The 12026-nt window shown below is 43.2% G+C and overlaps 1 protein-coding gene across 2 annotated transcripts in view; it reads right to left on the reverse strand.

The window, feature by feature from the left end:
* Positions 1-12026, reverse strand: part of VPS13A (vacuolar protein sorting 13 homolog A) — a 1844906-nt gene that overhangs the window by 1252597 nt on the left and 580283 nt on the right. For both annotated transcript variants that reach the window (XM_069230089.1, XM_069230094.1), the window contains exons 30-31: positions 6639-6755; positions 6444-6547 (exon numbers count right to left, since the gene is read on the reverse strand). In XM_069230089.1, coding sequence (XP_069086190.1) covers positions 6444-6547; positions 6639-6755 — 221 coding nt within the window. The remainder of the gene's footprint in view (positions 1-6443; positions 6548-6638; positions 6756-12026) is intronic.

A 12026-nucleotide genomic window follows, 5' to 3' on the forward strand; every position in this document is an offset into this window, starting at 1 on the left:
ATACTAATGCTCTATTTTGTGGTAGTGTGGTCGAGCAGTAGGCTTATCAGAGGGTAGATTTAAGCATTTGTTGTACACACACAGACAATAAATGAGAACACACTCAAAGACTTAACTCCAGGCCAATAGGTTTTTTAAAAATAGAAAAATATTCTTTTCTTAATTTATTTTTATAGTTAAGTACATAAATTGCAAAGTAGTTCACACAGGTAAGTACAGAACTTTGATTTAAAACAGCAGTATACACAGTTTTGGCAAAAATGGCAATAAGCTATTTTCAAAGTGGACACTGCAAAAATCAACCGTTCCTGGGGGAGGAAAGTGTTGGTTAGTTTCTCAGGTTTGTAAAGCACTTACAAGTTCAGTCTCCTGGGCATAGGCAGCCCACCGTTGGGAGTTCAAGGCAACCCTGAAGCCACAGCACCAGCAACACAGGGCCGGTCCGGTGGTCAAAGGAGGGCCAAAATAACATAGGTGCCTATGGAGAACAGGGGTGCTCCGGTTCCAGTCTACTAGCAGGTAAGTACCTGCGTCCCCAGGGAGCAGACCAGTGGGGTTTTGTAGAGCACGGGGGGAGACACGGACACACAAAATACACCCTAAGTGGCACAGGGGCGGCCAGGTGCAGTGTGCACAGTAGGTGTCGGGTTTGTCGTAGAAAATAATGGAGGGACCTGGGGTCACTCTGGCGGTGCAGGCAGGGCACAGGGGGGCTTCTCAGGCCAGCCACTGACTGGGCTAGGATGAGGGCTGCCTGCTGGTCACTCCTGCACTGGTAGGTGGTTCCTCTCGGTCCTGGGGGATGCAGGTGCAGTGCTTGGTCCAGGAATCGGTTTCCTTTGTTACCAGGCAGTCGCGGTCAGTGGGAGCTCTGGATCCTCTCTGCAGGCATCACTGTGAGGTTGCAGGGAGTTCGACTCAGGGTGTTCACGTCATTGGAGTCACCTGGGAGTCTTCTCTGCGGTGTTGGTTGTCCTGAACTTGAGCCGGGGGCATTGACTGCAGAGAGGGAAGACTCACGCTTCTAGTGGGAAGTTAGAGTCTCTTTAAAGTTGCTTTCTTTGTTGTTGTTTCAGGACAGAGCCGCTGTCCTCAGGAGGTTCTTGGTCCTTTAGGTACAGGCCAGTCCTCTGAGTCCTAAGAGGTCGCTGGTCCCGCTGGATGTGTCACTGTGCAGGTTATTTGAATCTAGAGACGAGCCAGTAGGGTTTGGGCCAAGTCAGTTGTCGTCTCTGTCGTCTCTGCAGGGCTTTCAGGTCAGCAGTCCTCCTTCTTGTTCTTCAGGTTGTAGGAATCTGATTTCCTGGATTCAGGTCCGCCGCTAAATACTCAATTTAGGGGTGTGTTTAGGTCTGTGGGGCAGTAGCCAATGGCTACTGTCCTGGAGGGTGGCTACACCCTCTTTGTGCCTCCTCCCTGAGGAGGAGGCACATCCTTATTCCTATTGGGGGAATCCTCCAAAACCAAGATAGAAGATTTCTTAAGGCAAGGCTCACCTCAAGCTCAGGACACCTTAGGGCCGTCCTGACTGGTGGGTGACTCCTCCTTGTTTTTCTCATTATCTCCTCCGGACTTGCTGCCAAAAGTGGGGGCTGTGTCCGGAGGGGCGGGCATCTCCACTAGCTGGGATGCCCTGGGGCGCTGTAACAACAGGCATGAGCCTTTGAGACAAAGGAACTCACCCCATGTGGCCAGAAAGCTGTCTGGTTGTGGCAGGCTAGCAGGAACTGGTCAGCCTAACACTGGTGTTTGGACTGGTATACAGGGGGCATCTCTAAGATGCCATCTGTGTGCATTTTTCAATAAATCCCACACTGGCATCAGTGTGGATTTATTGTACTGAGAAGTTTGATACTAAACTTCCCAGATTTCAGTGTAGCCATTATGGAACTGTGGAGTTTGTGTTTGACAAACTCCCAGACCATATACTCTATGGCTACCCTGCACTTACAATGTCTAAGGTCTGCTGTAGGGGCATAGTGCTCATGTAACTATGCCCTCACCCTGCCATAGGGCTGTAAGGCCTGCTAGAGGGGTGACTTACCTATGCCACAGGCAGTGGGTTGAGGGCATGGCACTCTGAGGGGAGTGCCATGTCAACTTATTCATTTTCTCCCCACCAGCACACACAAGCTGGGAGGCAGTGTGCATGTGCTGAGTGAGGGGTCCCCAGGGTGGCATAATACATGCTGAAGACCCTAGAGCCCTTCCCTCGCCACAGGGCCCTTGGCACCAGGGGTACCAGTTACAAGGGACTTATCTGTGTAACAGGGCTGTAACAGGGCTGTGTCAATTGTGGGAACAAAGGTACAGTTTAGGGAAAGAACACTGGTGCTGGGACCTGGTTAGCAGGATCCCAGCACACCTTCAGTCATACCTAGCATCAACAAAAGGCAAAACGTTAGGGGGTAACCATGCCAAGGGGGGCATTTCCCTACAAGCGTCAGTTTCTAACTCCATAAAGAGTGCCTCTAATGGCAAAGCTCCCTGCCCAGATGGAGTCCCAGTTGATTTGTACAAACCTAATGTAGATCTTTGGGCCCCTTTGATTACAAACGTTTTGAGTGCAGCAGTAAGAGGTGGTCTGATTCCATCTTGGAAGGAATCAATAATTGTGAGAAAGGTGATCGAAACTTGCCCACATGTTATCACCCAATGTCATTGATCGACACAACCCTGAAGTTATTGAGCCGGGTAATTTTGGGGAAATTAGAGTCATGGGTGGAGAAAACTTAGTTCTTTAGCCCAATAGAGTATAGTTTCCAATCAGGTTTAGGAACTGTGGAGCAGACACTAAACTTTACTCTTATTTTTGGTAAATATGTGATGGCTAGGAGAGTTGTACTTCACATGGCTTTAATGGACCTCTCCTGTTCCTTTGATTTGGTAGACAAGGACATATTGTGGGGTTTGATGGAGCAAGCAGGTATAGATACCCCATTATTAAACCTTTTAAGGCAGCTGAACAAGGATTCTTCCACCAGAGTGTGTTATCCATGTAATGAGGACTGTACACCCCTATTACGGTGATAAGGGGAGTCAGGCAAGGTTGTACATTGGCCCTCTTCTTTTTTTTTATTTTATATTAATCACTTGGATACAGATTTAAGTAAGTGCATTGAGGATGTTCCCAGGATTGGAAATCAGACAGTTTCAGTACTATTAAACGCTGAAGACGTGGTCCTTTTGGCACGTACCACAAATGGTCTCCAAAAACTTTTGGAAGAGTTTTAATAATTTTATGTTGGGTCTAAAGATGAAGGTTAATCATGAAAAATCTTTCCTAATGACATGTGGTCCAAAAACTCTGAAGTCTAAGACGTTTTAAAGGGAGGGAGACCTATTGCAGATACATCAACCTCTAATTATTTAGGCATTTTATGCAAGGCAAATGGGACATAAACCAGGTTAATAACTCAGAAAGTGCAAAACTGAGGGGAGTTGGAGAGGCTATATTTAGGTTAGCGGAAAGTCTAGGACAAAAAATGGTGCAGGAGATGGTCCAGCTTTATAAGAGCAAGTGCCTAACAGTAGGAACCTATGGAGACGGAGTTTGGGGGTATACAGCTGTGGGGAAACTCCAAAGCCACTGAAAACAGTTTTTTGTGTAGACTGAAACTGATTCCTTGGGTAACTGTCAGCTTTATTGAATTAGGGATGGTTTTATTGAAGACCGTATAAAGCTGGCACCCCTACTTCTGTAAATGAAAATATGGCGTTCCCCTCAAGCCCACTTTTCAAGAAGAGTGTTGGCTGGCTGTCTAATATTGGATAATATGGATTTAATTCCATGGACGGCTTTTGTAAAATGTACCTTTTATAATTTAGGTTGTAGTTCTTTTTTGAGATAATTCTGAAAATATTCTTGCCATCCACAAAGCAAATTGCTTAAGAAATATGTTAAGTAACTCATTCATAGTAGTGTAAAGAGAGGATCGAAGTTGTATAAGACTATGGTAAGTCTCACACGTCTCTGCACCAGCACTATCCTTGGTTCACTTCTCGAAGCGTTAGACTTACCATGGTATCATACAACGTTTATCCTCTCTTTGCACTACTATGAACAAGTTACTTAACATATTTCTTAGGCATATGCGCATACCTTGGTCACTTACTTGGTACTCCTCAGACCGTGCTGACTCCTAGAGCATTGAAAAAGTCACCTGTTGTGACGAAACATGTGTTGGCTAGCCTATGCAACGATGTTCATCCAATTGAATACAATGGCTTTGGTTATGGAACGACGATCAGTCGATGGACTTATGTCGATGTCTTCTAATAACAGAACCTACCGAACACATACTTAACTGAAGGACTTACTTATCTACGAACTCCTTTGAGTGTTGCGGTGTCTGCAACAAATTCTGTGTGGTGATTCTTTGGAACACCACAATACACTTTAGGGTAGTGGAGCTCACTCAACCGCATTGCACCACAGTTCTTTGCTAAATACGTAACATCATTTCTATACTTATACAACATTTGGGAAGTGCACCCCGTTTACCACCACTACCCATCTTCCTCCGTGTATAGTCCATTATCAAGTGGCTTTTCCTGTCTGTGGTCCCTGGCACGCATCTCTTACTCCATGCAAATGTGATGGGCTAACTGAACAATCCACTTTGCACTTTATGCTCTTTTGCACTTTGTATGCCTCTCCAAGGCTGAGATTTTTGCGCCCCATTTTGTTGCACAAACAATTTACATCAACTAAAGAGGGGCTGATTTATTTGCAGTCTGTCTCCTCTGGTGATATGTGCACCACAGTCCTTAGTTATATATTTGCTGCTATTACCATAAGATAAGTTTATGCACTGTAATGTGGTATTATTGTTTTCTACTCTTGAGAACCGAGGGCCTCAGTTCTATAAAAATATTGATTTTGCTATTGTAGGTATATAAATGAGTTATGTTTTTAAAGATGAATTATTGATAGAAGTAATTATTGTTTTTTTAACATTATATATGTGCTTTTATGGCTGAGTACTTCAGCCAAAAAAAGTCTGACTTGATAGAGCTGGAAACTCAGGGTGCATTTTAACTAACTGCAGAAATGCTTCCTTAGCAGGGGACCAAGAGCGGTACTGCGGGGAATCGATGTCCACGCAACTTCTCAGAAGGAAAATGGCAAGGCTGGAATGAGGCCCTCTTCGACTTCTTGGATTTTTCTTTGATTTGGACTTACATAACAATTTGGAGTGCAACAAGGACCCGTTGAAGAACCAGCCTTGAGAATAGGAATGGGTCAGAGTCCTTGATGTAGAGAAGAAGTAGCCTTTTTTATATTTGGAGACATACAGCAAGACGTTGCAGTCCTGGATCACCTTCAGGTTACTCAAGGCACACGACCCGTTGATGTAAGAGTCATAGCTTGACCCTAGACATCCCATGCACACCTCCTGAGGATCACAGACTTTTGCTTGAGAAAATCCCAACAAGGTTTAAAGCATGTAATTTTAGAAGGCAAAATTTATTTTGCACATTGGAGAAATATTTTTTGAAAGAAGGAGGACGTGTCAACTGATTAGGAGAGAAGAAGCCAGTTCTGGATCCACGTTGGAAGGTGCTGAAAGAAAGTAACAGATGCCTGCACACAGGGGTGGCAGTTATATCTGGCTCCAGGGTCACTTCTGGAGTGGAACTGAGCATGGTGGAGCACAGGAGCAATGCTAATAAAATGTTTGACCTCCATTCTGGTGCCTGAGGGTAGTCAAAAGGCGAGGAACCTGCAGCTAGAAATATCCCCCAGAAAGTGCAATAGAAGCTCTGTATCCTGTAAACCACCATGTTGATGGAGCCTATGTCTCTCCCAGTTGTATTGTAAACTCTCTTATTTTGACGGTCACATAAGGTCTGGCAACAGCTGCGCTGTCAATCTAAATCTAAATACTACGCACAAGCTAATGAAAAAGGTACACTGGGTAGTTCCACAGTTGAGGCATACAATTCACATTAGGATGCATATTGTCAACTATAGTATACACTTTAGTAGTTTGCAATGGAAAAACCTATTATAAATGCTATCTATAAAGGACAGCATCTCAAGAGAGTAGGATTTAATAACTTCTTAAGACTTTATACATAAAAATGCTAATATACAGATGAGTGGTAAATGTGGACTTGATACTCTGGAAAAAACATAACTTTGAGACTCAATATGACCTCCAAATTCAGTTTCAGGGAAAATAAACACAGAATTCTATGTTTCACATATTTGTGTCTAATTTGTGCCAGCCATGTACTGGCAAACGCAATTTCTCAGATATTTGTGACATTGGGAATCCTAATAAGACCATGAGTTTCTTTAATGAAACTTCAAACCTAAATGTAGAAAAAACAGTGAATATACACATTGACTTTTTAACACTAGTGAATTGCTCAAATGATGTGGAAACATTCTTAAAACAAGAAAGCGGTAAAATGCAAAAAAAGCACAGGAATACCTTCTTGTACAGAGCCATCTCATCAGAATCCAAAATCACAATATTCTTCAATTTGGCTAATACTTCTGTTGCTTTTTTTCTCATTATCACTTGGGAATCGAGACCTACAAGAAAGGAGACATTAATGAGCCACTGCGTTTGTTTTCTGCCTCACAGAATACAGAATAGATAAAACACTAAAAGGTCTCCAGGTACCTTCAATACTGATTTCTGAAATTCTGCATTTCTGTCCCCGAATGAAGATTCGCAAGCACTCCAATTCTGCACACAAATGAAGGCCTATGACATCCTGAAACTTTGTCTTTTTTGGTGCTGTATAATGAAACCAGATAGAAGGGAAATATGTTACAAAGACATACTGAAAGAATAATCAATAAAAATAGTTATATTAACAATGCTATCAGGAAAAGGTCTTTTGAGTGCTTCAGGACATGCAGCTCTCGCCCTTTTTACATTATCCCCAATACAGTCCCAATATGTCTGACATATAGGTTATCAACATTTTACATATGGTGAAATTAAATCAATTTGTGATTCATTTTCAGTTTTAAAGCAGACTCATCTAAGGGTTCTAGATAGTTATATTGTCTAATGTTGACATTCACATATGTACACAGTTATTTAAACAATTTAATTGTTTCATGGTCTTGGATGTGATCATACATTCCTCCCAGCTTGAATATGGTGAACCATCTTGCTAGTCTCTCTAGTGTATCTCTTTAATCTTGAAGTACCTTTTTCCCAAGGCATCAGTCATATATTAATGCAGCAAAGTGTACTCTAAGGTGTAGGAAGCTGGCTCTGTATATATTATGTCAAAATGAGATATACTGTGCACATAGTCCAGGGGTTCCCACAGAGGCTTAACAGACGCTAAAGTAGATAATACTAATGCTCTCTTTTGAGGTAGTGTGGTCGGGCAGTTAGTCTTATCAGAGGGTAGTGCAAAGCATTTGTTTTACACACACAGTCAAGTAATGAGGCACACACTCAGTGACTAACTCTATGCCAAATATTTTTATATAGCAAAAATATATTTTGTTACTTTATTACTAGAACCAGAAGAACATTGTTGTAGGTAAGTACAGTTGTAAGCAGGTATCAAACATATGTATCAAATGTACTGTTTGGTTTTAGCTGATAAAGCAGTTGACAAGTAAGTAGCAATTTTCTATTTCAAAAGTGGATAGTGCAGTACTCTATAGGAGTTCACAGGAGCCCCGGGCGGGTGGAGGGGAATCCAGATCATGTAAGTACTATCCTTGGAGTGAGGGGCATATGGACCCCGTCTTCCCTAGTTAGGTGAGTAGGGGGGGACTTCATCCCTGCTCTCTAAAGTTCTTCCCTATCCGAGGCAAGGTCTTTCTCCTCAGTAGGGTGTTCCTTTGCATACTCTGTCAAGAGCTCCTGTAGGTGAATCTTGATAGGGCTGGAACCAGTTTTAATTTTTCTTAAACCACAGAGGGACCATAGATGCTTCATCTTAAGATGGAGGTAGGGGGTGAGGTTGAGTTCCACCACAATGTCTTCTGAGCTACTCATTTTGTTACTAAAGTTGGGGATTACTTTTAAGAACTAAAAACTACTTCTAGCTACTTATCTGTAACTATGGAACCTTTTAAACCAAAAAAAGAAATGCTAAAGTGGACTTAACCAAGGCCCTAACAGGACTTTTAAAAATGTATAAAAATTGTCCATTCAAAAAAATCAATTGAATCTAAAAACAATTTTGGAACTTAGTCGTGTGATCAGATATTGTCTGAGTAGTCCAGCAAATGCAAAGCTGTACACCTCTCCACTGATCCACCAATGTAGGAAGCATGGGGTGGGGGAGAAACACAGGTAGGCACCAATCACACACCCTCAGCGGCACAACGGCGGGTGGGTGTAGGGTGCAAACAAAAGGCTGGGTACCCAATTCTTTTCAATGGGGGCCCCGGGGTCACAAAAGATGCTGCAGGGTGGACCAAAGGGGTCGGTTCTGAAAAATCACAGGCTGGACAAGAACGAGGGTGGCCTGCTAAACATCGCTGAACCATCGGTTGGATTCCCCAAGGCCTGGGTGGATGCAGGTGCATCTTTAGGCATCGGGAATCTTCATCGGATCCGGTCACGGTCAGTGGGTCCTCTGGTTTCAGGCTGCAGGCGTCATCGTGTTGGCCAGGACGGGTCAAACTAGGAGGGACACAGGGTCAGGATCTCCTGGGGACCTGCTCTGGACTGGTGGGTACCTGGACATGGGCATCAGCCGCAGAGTTGGCACAGCTCGCAGACCTGGGGCGGTTCTAGAGTCTTTTTTAGAGGTTCTTGTCAACAGGGCCGCTGTCCTTGGGAGTTCTTGGTCCTCTGCTGGGCAGGCAGTACTCTCGGGGTTTGTAGAGGTCACTGGTCCGGCAGGATGCTTCAACCTTTTGTAGCAGGACTTCTGAAGCTGCAGACATGCCAGTAGGGCTGGGGCGAAGTCAGTTGGTGTCTGGAGTCTTCGCTGCTGGGGTGGACTGCTAAGTCCTTCTTTCTTCTTCTCTACTTGGGATCGCCAGGAATCTGGTAAGGTTCAAGGCAACCCCTCAATACTAGATTTAGGGATGTTACAGGAGTCAGAGGACAGTTGGCTACTGGCCCAGAGGGTGGCTACATCCTTCCTGTGCCCAATCACTTTGTGGAGGCACATTCCTAACCTTATAGCTTTCTCCCCTCCAAAATAAGATGGAGGATTCTGCAAGGAGGGGGTCACTTCAACCCCGGACAGCTTAGGAGTGGCTCCAGCCGAAGTGGTCACTCTTCCATGTTTTACTTAATTTTCCCACCGGACTTGCAGCCAAAACTGGGGCTTGGTCTGGGGGTGTAATGACATCTGTTTATAACCACTGCTCCATCTTGACCACTGACTCAATTTTGTGCTTAGCTTGGCTTCACACACCGTCACATTGGAGTCCACCAGATCCATTTTGATAACAGACTCCATTTTGTGCTTAACTTTGCTTTAGTCACCGTCACTTTAGAGGTGCAGGTATTTTTCCATGCCCAAGTTATGCAATATGTTTTTTGCTCATGTTTTCACTCTTCGTGATCTTTCTCACCAAGGGCTAGAACATATCATGGAGGGGTAGGAGTGACATAAGGATATACCAGGATGATATGGTACGGCAAGGAACAGTTTGGTCTTGGAAGAGCACCTAGGGTTGTGGTCAATTTACAATGTGTGCTTCTCAAAACCTGTTTTGGCCAGCGTTTGAACAACAATCCCCTAGATGCGTGGAGGGATTTCTAGTATTCTCTGTTCTCCAGCTTGTTTAAAAGTATATTAGAGGAGGAAGCCAGGCGACTGTAAGGATATTGAACTCTGGTTGGGACGGGGACGCCTGTGCCTGCTGCCATTCTCCCTTGAGGGTAGTTCTCTCTTCACAGTTGACTGTGTTTACGGCCTGTTGATGGCAAAGAGATGAAGCAAGCGAGCCCCATGGTGATGAATTCTTTTTAATTATTTCTTCTAGCTTTGCTTGCGAACAAATATATAATCACTGTATATGCAGATATATAATCCATGATTAAAGTAGTGTACTTTCATTGTTTTAATGAGCATTATTATTCTACTGCTGTGATTATTTATTGAAGTGTATTTGTGTTGCTGCATTTGACCTACATCTCTCCTCTATTCGAACCTGAAACAGTGCTTTAATAAAATGATTACTCAAACTCAGAGCTCTGCATTGGTGAAATTCCTTTTATTTGTGTTTCCTCTCAGGTTAAAGTAAAGCAGTACACTTCTATTTCACTGCAGTGATTTTCTTCAAATGTGAAATTGTGTTGTACATCATTGACCTTTTTATTCAAACCTTCCAAAAGTGCCTTGATAAATGTGTTTCTCAGACTGAGTGGGTTGCATACCAGAAATTCCTTTCAGTATTTATGTATTTCTTCGTAATCTGCAGTAAAGCAAAACACTTGGGCGTAAGTCTGCAGAGAGGAGGGTATAAGGTTAAAAGTGTACAGTTTAAAAGTGAAATATGTTTGGCAAGAAGTCAAAGGCATCACCGTAAGTCATTTCTAAAAATCCATGTGAAATTCCAGGTTGATTAAAGAATCTTGTGTTTTAGCAAATTCGTTTTCTTGTTTATCAGGAATTTCTGAATTTTGGGACTAACCCCTGGGAGATGCAGAGCCCCAAAATGTTCTTATATGCTTTGAAAAAAAGTACCTTTTGAAGAAAAGGATGACTTTTCTGTTCTTGGCAGGAGAGGTTGGGTACTCCTCTCTGCCTACAGGAAAATGCATGAGAAGTGCAGGCAGTTAGAACAAGAAAATGAACAATTAGAAAAACAACTTGTTGACACAAAATAACTATGTTGCCTTGTCAGAATAAGTTATTACAAGATAAGGAGGACACATACCAAACCGTAGCTGAGAGGGCCGCTGTTAAGGTCGCCCAGAACAAATTCCATAAAAGCAGAGGAAAAATAAATCAGAAAAAAGTTCTCTTCGCCCTTGCTAAAGCTGGTTTAGACTGGAATTCAGATCTATGGGACACAAACATATGGGAGTCTACTGATTTTTAAAATTCCAGTGATGAAGAGGTTAAAAAAGGTGGGGGCTAGTGTGAGCCAAATGAGCAAAACAAGAACGTGGTGCACACAACCACTATTTAAACGGAAAGTACAGAGCATCCCACGGAATCCGGCAGGGATTGAATTGCATGTTTTGGAAGATTACACCCACCAAAAAATTAATAAAGTTACAGATAGATTTAGGCAGCAAGCTGGGGAAACATTACTTACTTGGTTGGTGTGTTTATTTGGCTCCTCTGGAGCCTCTGGAGTAATGTTAGATATAGGAGATGCTCGCAAGTAGTGTACACTTAGTGCTGACAGTTTAGAAGTTATCAGGGCCAACTACTCATTAACCTGCTGCAGTTGGCATCTGAGAGGTGCAACCATAAGTATCCTACAGAATCAGACTGGCCACCCAATGACAAACCCTGGTACACTTTTAAGAGATGCAAAGCAGAGAATTAAAGAGGAGGGATTGAAAACTGCTATTTTCCTGAATAATGGTCACCATCTGTTAGATGGACTACTCTGTGTCAGCATGAAACAAAATTGTACACCTCGCTTCTCCAGCCTATAAAAAAGTAATAATGACTCTCCTAATTAATCAGACATGTCAGTCTTTGAAAGATGAGCTAGAAGCAATGAGGGATTTAGGTGAATTAGACGTCTGGGAAAAACCTGAGATATCTTCGAGGTCAGAGGGTCGCACCAATAACAACAAAGTATCTAGGAGGGATAGGTTCATGGCATTACTGAAGGATTGTGTCAGCAAGGAGGAGATTGATGGGATAGATACTAAAAGCTTGTGGGAGAAATGTACAGCAAAAGAGACTTGGATCCCAAGGAAGGTAGCAGAAAGATAAACAAGCAAAATAATAAACGTGCAACTTAGAACCAGCCACAGGTGCTGGAGGATGGAAAGGAGAGGGAGAAAATGATTCTTCATGAAGGAAAGAGGAGGATGAATTGGACAGCGAGTGGCTAACGTTTGAGAACAGGGATGTAGGGGAGGCTACTTGCAGATATGAAAGGATAT

Source organism: Pleurodeles waltl, chromosome 1_1, assembly GCF_031143425.1.
Source record: "Pleurodeles waltl isolate 20211129_DDA chromosome 1_1, aPleWal1.hap1.20221129, whole genome shotgun sequence".
Classification (NCBI taxonomy): domain Eukaryota; kingdom Metazoa; phylum Chordata; class Amphibia; order Caudata; family Salamandridae; genus Pleurodeles; species Pleurodeles waltl.